Source organism: Poecile atricapillus, chromosome Z (genome assembly GCF_030490865.1).
Source record: "Poecile atricapillus isolate bPoeAtr1 chromosome Z, bPoeAtr1.hap1, whole genome shotgun sequence".
NCBI lineage: Eukaryota > Metazoa > Chordata > Aves > Passeriformes > Paridae > Poecile > Poecile atricapillus.
The window spans coordinates 146,450,198-146,463,523 of NC_081289.1; the positions used below are offsets into that span (position 1 = coordinate 146,450,198).

Genomic DNA, 13,326 nt, shown 5'->3' on the forward strand with positions numbered 1-13,326 from the left:
ACCATGTCTTGAGTTCATGAAGTAGATATATGACAATATTTGGGTTCCAGAATCCTAGGAAGCATTAATAGGACAGTTTTTGTGTTGATCTCAGGAAGAGAACAACTTGAAAAATACAAGTTGACTTGAAACACTGTTATGGGATTGTAATTTGCAACTGTTTTGTTCTGAGTACTCTGGGTTCTGTAGTAGCTGAGGGTTCTTTAGAGGGATTGTACAGATGGTGGTGTGTTACAGACCAAAATACACAAAACTAACAGAATTTTCCCTTTTCCCTGTAGGCACTGAGTGCTCTTGAAGCCATGTCATCCAACAAACAATACATGGATTACCAAGAGCAGCTCTCCCAGGCCTCTCTGTTCATCAAGCACCCTGAGCACTGCCTTCAGGATGGCAATAACCTCCTGTCCCTCCTGGTGAACACGCTGTACCCAGAAGTGCATTTTTTGGACAGCATTCGGTAGCGGCATGCGGGGGCCGGCAGTGGCTCTGGTTTACAAATAGTGTCCTTATTGCACAAATGATTTTTACCTTCAGAGTTCCACTTTAATTAAGTCAGACCTGTGATTTAGAACTGCACACTGTCAAGTTTTCTCCACTTCAAGGTTTTCTTGCTTTCCTTTTGATTTTTATGCCTGTGGAATTGCTTAATGGTTTGCGTTTTGGGGTGTTTAGTTTTGTTTTTTTTGACTGAAAGCACTTGAATATTTTCTGTGTGTGGTGCCCTTTGGAGTGAAGGGTGCCTGGGGATAGATGTACAAATCACTAGTCAGCACAGCTCATTCTGTACTGTCTGAAGTTTTTGCTTTGTGCCTTTTTTTATTTTCCGGTGTGTCATCAATTAGGCCAGTTCAAAAGTGAGTGGAGGAGTGTGTAAAAGAGGTTTGACTTTCTTAACTGGGATACCTTTGAGTCTTACCTGATGAGTGTGTGTCTAGCAATTTTTGTGAAATCCCTGTATTTGAAAGGATGGTATTTTAAATCTTGACTTTTTTGCTATTCCACAGAAATATGTAGTTTAGAGGCATGCCTACAATCTTTACCCACTTCTGTAAATACCAACAAAAATGGGAACTAAGAACATTGTTTTTTCCTGTTTTCAAAATATTAGTGTGTCTGCATCTATATTTCTTGATTAAATGGAAGTAACTTCTAGCCACATTCAAGGGGATTTAAATCCAGAGACATATTTTCTGGATCTCCAGTGTCTGAGAGGAGAACAGTCAGTCATGATCATGTCAAATAGGATTCCTTAATTCCTATGTCTGGTTGTTTAGGAGGGGTTTAATAACCACCACTTAAGCTTATTTTCTTCTGCCTGGCTGGACATGACATGACAGGATTTTAGATGACACTGTGAAGAGGTATTTTTGTTGTATTAAATTTGGTGATCACTTGTTAAAATTCTGTTGCCAAAGCATGAACCATGAGCCTGTAAATCTGTTGTTTCAGCTGAATGATCACTGCTTTTGTTGCCTTGTCTGATCATCGGATGCACTTTTGTCTAGGAAAAGCAGAAGGCGAATTTTTCCTGGTGCGTGTTTGATGTCCCTTTAATCACTGATCTGTTTGAGCTGGCCCAAGGTCCTGCAGTCCCAGTCCCTACGGCTCTATGAAGGAACTGACCACTTTTTCCCTTCCTCCATTAATTGTGCCTTTGTGTTTTTGACATGGTTGCACGTTAAAACATGAGTTCTGGTCAATAGGGGATAGAAATGTGCTACCTACTGTCTGGTCAATGATGCTTTGAGCTGTTGCTCTTAAACCATGGTTCTGGTGCTAGAGGACAGATCACCTTTTCCTTCTTGGCAGATTCTGCTAATTATGCCAGCTGGGTCATTAGATCACCATCATTTTAATGTGGTCTTAGAGTTCTTTGCTCTATCTGCGAGCCTATAAATAAATATATATATGTACATCCCTCTGTATAGTAACCAGATACCAATGCAGCATGGTTTTTAACAGACTTTTTGAAAATTCATGTCTGGAGGAATACATTCTGCTGCTTTTCCCCCCAAAGACTTAAAAGCACTGGGTTTACTAGGCTCAATGTTATTGATCAGTTGCATATAAATGTGAAGAAGTCAGAAATACGTGTTTGATATGCACTTTCAAAATGAGGAATTGTTTCAGCTGTTGAGTTTTTACAAATGTTGTATTTATAACATGTTCTGTCTGCAAAGACCATGCAAAATAAAAACAGAAAATCAAGCAGTTGGTGACTGACACTGTGATATTTTCAACTTGGTAGAAGGATCCACATCAGATAACACATAATTGCTGTATGTGTCACCTACAGACCAGTCTTCTGGCTTCAGTCTGTAGTCTGAACCTGTATTGCAGTTCTCTGTGCACATAGGAACTCCAGAGCCTGGGGTCTCATTTTCCAAGTGGTGCCCAAGAGATTGAGTTTTTTTCTAGTTTCTAGTCTAAACCTTACAGTTTTACTGGAAGGACTTTGTCAGTCCCTGCATCTCCCAGGTGAGTTCAATACCAGAAGTGTCCTGGTGCAGTGCTGTGTTTTACCCCTCCAGTTTATACTGGTTTGAGTGGGTGTTTGAGTCTCCCATGAGGACCAGGGGGAACGAGTTGGTTTTGGGATGTGATGTCTGATGCTTCTATTTGGACCCAAACTACTTGAGTTAAAGAAGTAATTTTTGAGAGAAAAATTCAGAAAGCCAAGCCTAAATTCCATGCACAGGTAGAAGTGAACTCTCATTACTCTATGTCTGTAAATCATAAGGGCTCAGAAATCAAATTCAGTTTGTCCAGCTGGTATATCTGAGATCTCTTTCCTCTGTGACACCTGTGACATTGAGCTTACAGTCTGTGACTACACTGTCTGCTGTAATTTCCCTTTTTTTTTTTTGCATCTCTTCTTATTTTTATTAAATCTGGCTTTGTCACTGCTGGGATTTTAAAAAGGGATTTAAAAGATCATGTTCAAGTATATCCTTGCATTTTTTTTCCCCCCCTTATCATTCTGGCCAAGTCATTTAAAATTCTGGTTTGTTTTCCCAGTGTAGATATTATGAAGAGGTGAACTTTAAAGTAATGATTCCCAGCCTGGGGTCGAGCTCGATGGTATTTCAGAAGCTGTTGCCAGGAGCAGGATTGTTTGGGGAACAGTTTGGGAGCTGCTGTGTTGGGGTGACACTGGTAGCTCAGTTCTTTTCTTCAGGACTGAGATTGATGAGAGAGAAACTGTTTCCATGTTTGGGCTCAGTTGTTTATTTTTCCTTATCTGTATCACATATTTACAGGAGCTATGTACAGTAGGGTAACAAGGTGCAAAATGGAGGGACAAAGAATCTCTTCAAGGTATTTTAAGTGTCAACCCATCCAATAATGAAATGCCAAGTAACTTATTTTCATTAGCAACCCAATAACCAAACATCTGTGTCCTGCAATATGGATTCTTCTATCCAATCACCTATTACTACCCAAAAACCCTAGAAGAAGAAGAAGAAGGAGAAAGGGACAACACCTTAAATCCTCCATGTTGTCTCTTATTCACTAATATAACTTAAACCCTAAATCCTAATTAACTTTCTCACCCAGTGACTTTATATGATTCTATCTAACTCCCACACTCACATTCTCAGTTTCTTCACTTAGTTCTAGAAGCTTTCTCCATGGTTTTAAGTTGAACTCGGTGTTCTCTTGAGTGTCTGAGCCTGTCAGCACAGATAAGGAAATATTTTCTGTGCCTCTGACTGCAATACTGGGATGGTTGAACAGAGCATCAAATCCAGCAGTGTAAACATGAAAGTAAGTTCAAGCCACATGCTCTTTCTTAATTCTTTCTCTTCCTCCTCATCAAATCCAACCTGTTGCTGTCTCCAGCCCTATCTGGGGCCTCTGCCTGCCTCCAGGACTTCAGGTTGACCCACATGGCCCTATACCATAAGCTGGACCTATTTACCTGATCTTGGAGAGTGTTTACAGCTGGGTTAGAGATTTCCCTGTGGTTGGCCTTTCTGACCTTTGTGATTCTGTAGTAGTGACTTCGTTTCAGAAGAGAGGGATTCAAGAAATGAGTAGTCAGACCTTAAAAAAACTCATCCGTGTAACACAGGGATGGAAATGGTTTAGAAATAATTTCTTTAGCTTTAGAAAAAAACCCCAACAATTTGGTGTATTGGAACATTTTCACACCACATTTTTCCCAAAGCTCTTGAGTTTCTGAGCACTAGAAGCTGAGTTGGAACACAGACTAGTTTAGACTTCTCATATCCTGCTTTCAGCTCTACCAGTTTTTGGAAAACATCTTCCTTTTTTGCTTGGGTGCCTCATTAAAGTTAAGAGTTCCTTTAAGCTCTAAAATAAACTCGTCTGAGCATTTAGGAATAATAGTAATAATTTTTTAAAAAGGATCAAACCCCATCAGAAATTCCAGTAGTGTTTTGCTACAGCTAGGATTTCTATCATGTCAGTAGCCCACTTGGATGTGGTTGGAGAAGTGAAGTGGTGAAAATGGCTTTTCGGAGTGATGTTTGAAAATTGCCAAAGTAGAAAGCTGTGAGGTAATTTTATACTATTGCTGAATATCTGATATGAGCTAAAAACACCTAACAGGTTAAAACTGACCATGTTTTGCTCTTCCAGCTCCATGACTCTTTCTTCTCTTTTCCCCAAGCAGGCTGCTCTCACTTGTGAGGAGAAGCAGAGCTGGAACTCATGGCATTGTGGAAGGGACTTTAGAGATGATGCTGTTCCATCCTCCCCGAGGCTGTCTGACCTGCTGTGGCTCAGCCAGGGCCAGTGCTGTGCTCCCTGGGGAAGGACATCCCTGGGGATGGGTCCTGCCCGGCCCCTCAGCTGCGCCGCGGCGCTGCCCCTCCCGTGGGCAGGGTCTGGCTGCCGCCGTGTCTGCGGTCAAAGTTCTCGTAGGTGCACTCTGGCAGCTGTGGCCTGGCAGGAGGAGACGTGGGAGAGGTGAGGACGTGTTTCAGGATGCTCTGGGCTTTGCCAGTGGCTCCAGTGGATGTCAGAGGAAGCGTCTGTGGCGCTCTGAGACAGATCCTCTTCTGCTTCATGGTGGTTTCTAAGGGTCTAAGCTGCAACTACTGTTTTACACCTTGAAACTTTTACATCTCAAAGCGTGCAGAGCAATCTCCTGCACCTTTAGCATCCACTGTGCTACTGTCCTGCCCAGAACCTCGTGAGGTTGTGACAAACCTCTCCTTCTTATATAAGCATTTGCTTTAAGCCTTCTTATCTGTGTAGGTGTCTATGCAAATATAACCCAGGGTGCAATGTGGTTCAGGCCCTGATAAATCAGCAAAACTGTGCTTTTTTGTGCTTTTTACAAGTAACTACAGGTTTGACTGTAGGATTAAATTCCTTGTTTCTTTGGCTGTCCTCCTGGAATGGCCATTGTTCTTGGGGAAAGGCCAGGGAAGGAGACGTGGGGTAACTCAGGAAGGAGATACCACAGAGAAATAGCTCAGATTGAAATGGAGCAGCACCATACAGATGTAATTATCCTTGACCTCAGATAAGTCTTCCTTACCATTAGATCAAGGGTTGGTTTTGGTGGGATTTTTTTGGGTTTTTTTGTTTATTTTTTTCCATCCCAGAAGTTTGGAACCCAGCTGTCAGGAGTGCCCAAGATCAATGTTGCGCTGGGTAATGGGAAATGCCAGGGGTTTATGGGACCATGGTGTGGATGCCAGCCCAAGAATCAGGCCCTGTCACACCTGAGCTGGGCTGTTTGCTGTCTCCATACCTTCCCTGCACACTTGGCTGATCTCATCAGCTTTGGTGTGGCAGCTTTTTCTGCTCCATTACAGACTGGGGTGCAGAGGGAGGGGAAGATTTCTGTTTCACAGTGTCACCACAGACCCCATCCCTGACTTTTCCCTTGGCTGGATGATCCATTGTTCATTTAATGTGGCATCACAGAACCCTGGAATGGTTTGGGTTGGGAGGAACTTGAAAGCTCCAGTCCCATCCCCTGCCATGGGCAGGGACACCTTCCAGTGTCCCAGGCTGCTCCAAGCCCTGTCCAGCCTGGCCTTGGACACTGCAGGGATCCAGGGCCAGCCCCAGCTGCTCTGGGCACCCTGTGCCAGGGCCTGCCCACCCTCCCAGCCAGCAATTCCTTCCCAATATCCCAGCTGGGCCTGCCCTCTGGCACTGGGAAGCCATTGCCTGGCTGCTGTCCCTGCAGGCCTTGTCCCCAGTCCCTGGGCAGCTCTCCTGGAGCCCCTTTAGGCCCTGCCAGGGGCTCTCAGCTCTCCCTGGAGCCTTCTCTTGTGCAGGGGAGCAGCCCCAGCTCTCCTAGCCTGTCTGCAGCCTTCCATCCATGCTCTGGGTTTATGGCACACCTAAACTCCTGTCAGCCCTTTGCTGGTACAGCAGCCTTTTGCTGTGGTCTCTCCCAACTGCTGCCCACTCCCTTGTCCTCACTCCACTGGGGTCCAGCTCTCAGCTGTGCCAAGACAGAACCTCCTCTCAGCAGTGTCCAGTCCTTGTTCCCTCACACTTGCTCGCCTGGCCCCCAGCTCAACCCTCTCCTTGCCCCAGCAGTCTGCTCTGAGGCCAGAAAATTGTTACCAAGACCAAGGACACGCACATTTCTCACCTTGGCCATCCTCACTCTCCTGCAGGATAACACAAGTAGAAGGCAAGACATCCTTACCTGGCCAGGCTGGGTGGAACAGAGGGGGAACCTGTGAAATGGAAATGGTGATGTTGGTTAGCAGTGAGGTCAGAGTGGGCTGGGGAGCCAAGAGTGACCTGAGCTGCTGGGAAGCTGCTCTGGAGGGTGGTTGTGACACTCCAGTGAATGGGAAGAAGCCCTCATGGCAGGCATGTGGCTCTCTCCATGGGAATTGGGCACTGGAATATAAGGAGCAAAGCATTTTTGGTTTCTTGAACTTTACTCTTCAAGACAAGTGGCGGCTTCCATGAGTGTGACATCAGACTGTCCCTACAGACGAGTCACAGTGATGTGACATCTCACTCTTCTCAGTCCCCTCCTGCCCATGCCACCACTCAGAAGCACTGGAGGGCTGGGGACAGGCAGCGTCCTGGCTCCTTGGGAGGTTGTATCCCTCAGTCCATGGGCTGGTTCTCATCTCCTGTAAACTGGGCATTCCCTGATCCCACAGCCTTGGCATGGCTGGAAGGTGGGATTTCACAAGTGCTGGGGAAGCACTGGGTAGTGAGGCCCCGGGGGACTGGCAGGGGTGGTCTGTAAAATGAGGATGCCCATCCCAGGAGATTAAACTTGTGTGGGATGCAGCAAGGGTAAATCCTGGCTGTGGGCTACAGGGGAAGAGACAGTAATTAGCCAGCTTCAAGGGAAAAAAAATAAATCTGGTTATGTAGTCAGTGAATTCTTCACTAATTTCTCCTCTGTTGGTTTATTAACATTTCCTCTTGGCAACAGGAAAACTCCTGTTCCCTCTGAATTTCCAAAGGCCCCTGTGACCAGCCAGCCAAGAGCTTTTGGCTCTTAGGTTTCCTGCTAGAATTGTCACTCTCCTAGGGCAGAAAATCATAAAATCATTAACACTCCCTCCCCCCAAACAAACCCAGTCCCCTCCTGGCTGACTTGTCTGCGCATCCGTCCCTGGTTTGCAGTCGGATGGAGGGAAGTCAGCACACTGACCTTCTCTGGAGAACACGGTGAAGCTCACTATCAGCAGCAGAATCACCACCTTGATTCCCAGCGGCACAAAGATCAGGATCATGAAGGAGGAGCTGTCGGGGGCTCTGAATTTGTAGAAGTAGACGGCCCCCTCTGCGCGGCCGTGGCTGTTGACAGCAGTGCAGGTGTATTTCCCATCGTGGGTCAGGGACCGCAGCTCCTTGGTGACGCGGTGGCTGGAGCTGCTGCTGGAGCTCAGGTTGCTGTAGAGGGGCCCGCTCCAGGTCAGGGCAGGAGCTGGTTCCCCCTCGGCCGTGCAGCGGGCCTGGAAGGTGTGGTCCCTGCTGGAGCTGACCGTGATGTTAATGATCCTGGGGGCAGCTGTGGGGATCACAACAGGAGGGAAAGTGGGTCAGGCTGCAAAGGAAGCTCTGGTGTGAAACACCTGGAATGAAGTTTTGGTCTTGGTGGACTCTCGGCATTGTTATATCGAGGTAAAGTTGGATATTGGTGGGTGAGAGCTGGACCTGCCCCAGCCCTGAGCCCCCTGCCCTGGGCTGATCCCCCAGCGTGGGCAGCAGGGGAGGGGGGATTCTGCCCCTGTGCCCCTGTGCTCAGGTGAGACCCCACCTGCAGAGCTGCCCCAGCCCTGGGCAACAACAGCACAAGGACGTGGAGCTGCTGGAGCCAGCCCAGAGGAGGCCACGCAGCTGCTGCCAGGGCTGGAGCCCCTCTGCTCTGGAGCCAGCCTGGGAGAGCTGGGGCTGCTCCCCTGCACAAGAGAAGGCTCCAGGGAGAGCTGAGAGCCCCTGGCAGGGCCTAAAGGGGCTTCAAGCAAAATGGGGATAATTTTTTTAGCAGGACTTGTGACAGGACAAGGGTTGATGTTTCAAAACTAAAAGAGTAGGGATTTAGATTTGATATAAGGAGGAATTTTTTTTGAAAGGAAGGTTTCCCAGAGCAGCTGTGGCTGTCCCTGGGTCCCTGGCAGTGTCCAAGGCAAAGCTGGACAGCGCTTGGAACAACCTCATCTAGTGAAAGGTGTTGGGAGGGTTGGACAAGATGAGCTTTAAAGATTTTCTTCAACAGAAGCTAATGACTCTGTGGATGTTGGGATCAGCCCTTTTCTTCCTTGTTTTTCTCAGCACTTTCTTCTCCTGGATTTCCCATCCCAGCCTATGTTGGAAAAGGATTCACCCAGCAAAGCCTGGATGTAAGGAAGTGTACGCTGTTTTATCCCAGTAATGGCTCACACTTTTTTCTGAACTTTGGTCAACTTCAGCTGTTGTGCCCGTCCTCAGTGGCAGAAGGCAGAGAAGTGCCACCCACCATTGTAGGCACAGGTGCAGCTGGTGACCTTTTTGGACTTGGCTGCACCACCACAAGGTCCAGGACATGCCACCCACAGTGTTCTGCACAAGCATTTTATGGCTGTTCCCTTGATCTCTGACCTCCAGAGAGCACGTGGATGGACTTGTTTGTGTGAGCCCTTTGCGCAATGCCTGAGACTTGCCAGATTTGGACGGTCAGTCATAGGTAAAATATCTGTTTCTTGCCACAACCTATTTTTGATTATTTTTTTCCCAGCCCCAGGGTTACCAGGTCACTGTCACGTTGGACATAGGATAAATTTCTTCACAGAAAGGGTGATTAGACATTGGAAGGGGCTACCCAGGGAGATGGTGGAGCTCTCATCCCTGGTGCTACCTGGTTTTGAACCTGGTTCAAAAAGGTGTTAGGGAAAAAGAAAAAAAGAAGGGCACTAAAATGAGTGTCTTCACAGAGGAAGAGCAGGAATTCATTTTTTCAGACTGGACAAAAAAATAGACTTTGCAACTTCCTACAACTCTTTCCCTTTGTCCATGTAATGCAAGAAGAATGTGAGGCTGTTCATCATGGGTCTGTGTGTTTTGGTGTCTAAATTAACCTTTCAAGCATTGATTAACCCCTCCCAATCACAGTCTCAGGGCCCATTCCCAAGCAGGGAATGTATCTGTGTGTGTTGTCATTCTTCTGGTGTTAAAATCCAGGCAGCCCCTGAGAGACAGGTCTGGCTGCCATCCTGCCCTGCTGTGTGTGGGTGTTCAGGAGCTGGTGCAACTGTGCAGAACTTCTCAAGAAACAGCCAAGCTCATCCTCAGGTCCCATCTGGACACCCACAGCTGGCATAAGGAGCTTCCCTCTCAAAAGCAAAATCATCCAACCTCATGGCCTGGGTAAGATCTGAGTCTGCTTCTGAGGCCTCCTGTATCTCCTGGCTCCTCCTGATCTCTGAGCTTGCCCTGGGAAGTGGGATTAGCATTTGACATTTGCTGCTCAGAGCCGGTTTTCCAGGAAAAACTTTGTGCTTCATGCTCCAGAGGATTTTGGATTTATGGCGCCTGGGTACCAGGTATCTTGTCTTTCTAATCCCATTACCACCCAGGCCCTGTTGTGCTAATGCCTGTGAACTTGTGCTCTGTACCTGGGCTGTCCAGTTCAGGTTCTGATGGAAAAGATGTCTTTAACCCCAGCTTGGCTGAGCCCAGCTTGCCTCTGCTGCCTGCCCTGATCCTGAGCTGCAGGGACAAAATGGGATGCACAGCTTTTGGTGGGCTCTCACCCCAGCTGCCAGAGCCTTGCCATTTCCTTACCAGTTTTGTTCCTGTTCCCTTCCCTGCATGGTGCTCACTGTCTCATGCTGGGAGACTGAGGAGGACAACGAATTTTCCCTGTTATCATGGAGAAAGAAAACCCAACCCCTTGGAAAACCATCTCAGGCAAACTTCTGCCACCATTTGTCATTTCTCACACCCCCTAGGCTCTTCCCTAGAGGGTGGCTTTGCCTCCTTTGCCTCTCACACCCTCTTACCAATCACATGGAGCTTTATCCCATTCCTGCTCTCGTACTTGTCCTGGATATCTCCGGCCAGCTCCACCCGGCAGAAGTACCTCTCGCTGTCGCTCCAGGTCAGGTTGTCAACCCTGATGGACAGGTCCTTGTGCCGGGGGTTGCCCAGCAGTTTGTACTTGTTCTTGTGGCTGATGGCAGTCTTGCAGAGCTCGCTGCTGCCCTGGCTCACACACTTGAAGATGACTGTGCCATTGTAAGGCTCCTTGATCCTCCAGATGGCCGTGAGGGCCCGGTCGAATGTTTTGTAGGGGTGTGTGAAGGTGCAGGGCAGGATAACCATCTTCCCAAGCTCTCCAGTAACATCAGATGGGACGTGGACAGACCAGCCATTGCACTGCACACCTACAAGCAAGAAGGGATCACGGAATTGCAGAATGGTTGTCTGGAAGGGGCCTTAAAATTATTTTCATTCCACCCCCCTTTCCACTATCCCGGGTTCCTCCAAGCCCCATCCAACCTGGCTTTGGACACTTCCAGGGATCCAGGGGCAGCCACTACTTCTTTGGGCCACCTGTGGCAGGGCCTCACCACCCCCACAGCCAAGAATTTCTTCCTAATGTCTAATCTAAATCTCCCCTCTTTCAGTTTAATACATAGACATGTCTATCTACCCACTGTTCTGCTGCTATCAACAGCTGTAGCAGCAGATTGGGCTTCAAAGACATCTGTGCCTACATTCCTGTCTTATGAAACTCACTTTGTTGGATCAGGAGCTCTCAGGAGCTGAGAATACCTGTAAAATGTAAAAGCATCCTGCAAGTAGTTCCACCCATCCCTGGTCTTGCTGGCTGCACCATATGGGCATTCAGCTGTCAGATTACTCCGGTAGACTCAAAGATAAGATTTGTTTTTTGTTCCTGTATCTGTGGCCCATAACACTTGACAAACATCTCTGTGGCAGTGCAGCTTGTATTAACCTATTGTGTGTTACACAATGGACAAAAGCCATCCCAGGGCCAGTTCTCTGTTCAGATATTTACACGGAGTCAGCTCCAAGCCAGTATTTTGATTACTGAGATCTGGAGTCGTGCTGCCCTGTCATACACAATAACAGTATGGGCACCTTTTCCAGCCCAGGTTATCTAATAAACAATGCTGCAGCACTGCTGGGGCTTCACGAAGCTCATGGGCTTTGAGCACGAGGATCTGGCACTGGAAACAGTAATTGCTATTTCTTTCTAGATTATTTGCTCTTGTTTTAGTTATTTTGCAGCATGTCACTGTAACCTTTACTTTAGGGGAACTGTAGATTTTGTGCTTTTGAATATGCCTTGCTTCTCTCTGCCACCCCTTTGATTAGCTTTTCTTTTTTTTTTTTTTGTTCTCAGTCTTAAGCAAAGAACACTTTTCTTTTTCTCCCCTAAGAACGTAAGCACCCCCTTGCCTTCCAGATGAAAAATAATGTTAAAAATAAGTGCTTTTAATGTTAGCATCTCCGCCCATTTCCATGGAAACACAGTTTGCCTAGTTTTGAGTGGAGGGAGCTGTCAACTTTCTGTGTATAATTTACCCTTAACTCTAAAACCTCAGCATGGTAGGTCTTTCATACTCCTTTTTGTTAATATCCAGCCTCCATTTGCTCCTGGAACTGATGCTCTTACAAGAAAGAGAGAAGCAAACAGCCTGCACACCTTACAGAAGGTAACTCCCAAAAGGAGTGGTCAGGTCATTTTACTGCTGGTTGTCAGTGGGAAAGGTCATGAAGACAACAGCAAGAGCTGGGGACCAGCTCAGCCACTACCCTTGGTCTGGCAAATGCTTTTTGGCAGTGAAGCTAAGCAAATCCTATGGATTTGGATATGGATTAATGGAATTTAAGCACATATTTGAAGTTAAATGTGAGCTTAAGTGCTCACAGTGGAACTGGAAAATATTGTGCCTGTTGCATAATAACGCCTAAGGAATATGAAGCAGAGCAGTGGTGAAAATGTTGATCCACCTGAGAAAGCTGGGGAAAAGTTAGATGAACTTCCTGCTCAAGTCAGGAAAACAGAAAAATGAAAAAAAAAAACAGCCCAAAAACCTACAACCTCTCTAACAATTGCTAAGCCTGAGTTTTCCCAATGTTGCCACGTGCACTTGCAATTTCAGGATACTTTTAAGCAACGTGATGGAGATTCAAGCAATTCTTGGAGAGTTTGTTGCAGCAGGCAGTTCCCTGGCACTTGGACTGGAGTGAGAGGACAAGCAGTGATCAGGCAGAGGCTGACAGCAAGAACTCACCCTTCCTGGAGATGCGAAGGAGGCAGAGGAGAACCAAGCCAAGCTCTCTCATGCTGCTTGATGTTCTCCCCTGGGAGGCATCAGCAAACCAGAACCATCTCGTTACGTCTGAGCTGCTGGTCTTGCAGTCACAAAAGGTTTTTCCAGGGGTAGAAGAAGTTGTGGTTTTCTTCTCCTTGGAGGGAATGAGTTGTTTAGCTGAACCAGCTCTGGGTTCAGGTATTAATAGTTCTGTGGTCAGTCATATGAAAATTACACCAGAAGGAACCACAGTATTAACCATTTTCCAGCTAAAGGGAGGGAATTGCAGACTGGAGCTGCAAACATCCACTCTGTGTGTGATGGGGCAAGAGGGGATGGCTTTTGCTACCCACTCACCAGCCTAGAGGAAATCCTTGCAGTCTGCCTGAGTCTGTCTGTGACAAGCAAGACTCTTACTGTCCTAGCTTAAGGCAGCTCCTTCTCCTGAACCTGGAGCCTTCAAACCAGCTGTGTTTTACCCCTTGCACTTACTGGATGTTGTCATCCCTACGTATAGGCAAAAAACCCAAACGACTCTTCATTTGAAGGCACTTGTGCCAAGGTTCACTGGTGGATGAGTGGTCTGGTG

The 13,326-nt window shown here is 47.0% G+C and overlaps 2 protein-coding genes across 5 annotated transcripts in view; one reads left to right on the forward strand and one right to left on the reverse strand.

Annotated features, from left to right (window-relative positions):
- EPG5 (ectopic P-granules 5 autophagy tethering factor) overlaps nucleotides 1-2,208 on the forward strand; it is a 55,314-nt gene extending 53,106 nt beyond the window's left edge. For all 4 annotated transcript variants that reach the window (XM_058865408.1, XM_058865410.1, XM_058865409.1 and 1 more), the window contains exon 44: nucleotides 282-2,208. In XM_058865408.1, coding sequence (XP_058721391.1) covers nucleotides 282-464 — 183 coding nt within the window. In that variant the 3' untranslated portion in view covers nucleotides 465-2,208. The remainder of the gene's footprint in view (nucleotides 1-281) is intronic.
- A 2,609-nt stretch (nucleotides 2,209-4,817) lies between these two features.
- Nucleotides 4,818-12,768, reverse strand: SIGLEC15 (sialic acid binding Ig like lectin 15). The gene is made up of 5 exons (XM_058825768.1): nucleotides 12,717-12,768; nucleotides 10,452-10,835; nucleotides 7,622-7,981; nucleotides 6,647-6,677; nucleotides 4,818-4,914 (listed from the first exon to the last, which is right to left on the reverse strand). Exons 1-5 carry the CDS (start codon nucleotides 12,766-12,768, stop codon nucleotides 4,818-4,820), a joined length of 924 nt encoding a protein of 307 aa, XP_058681751.1.
- Between the last annotated feature and the right edge of the window lie 558 nt (nucleotides 12,769-13,326).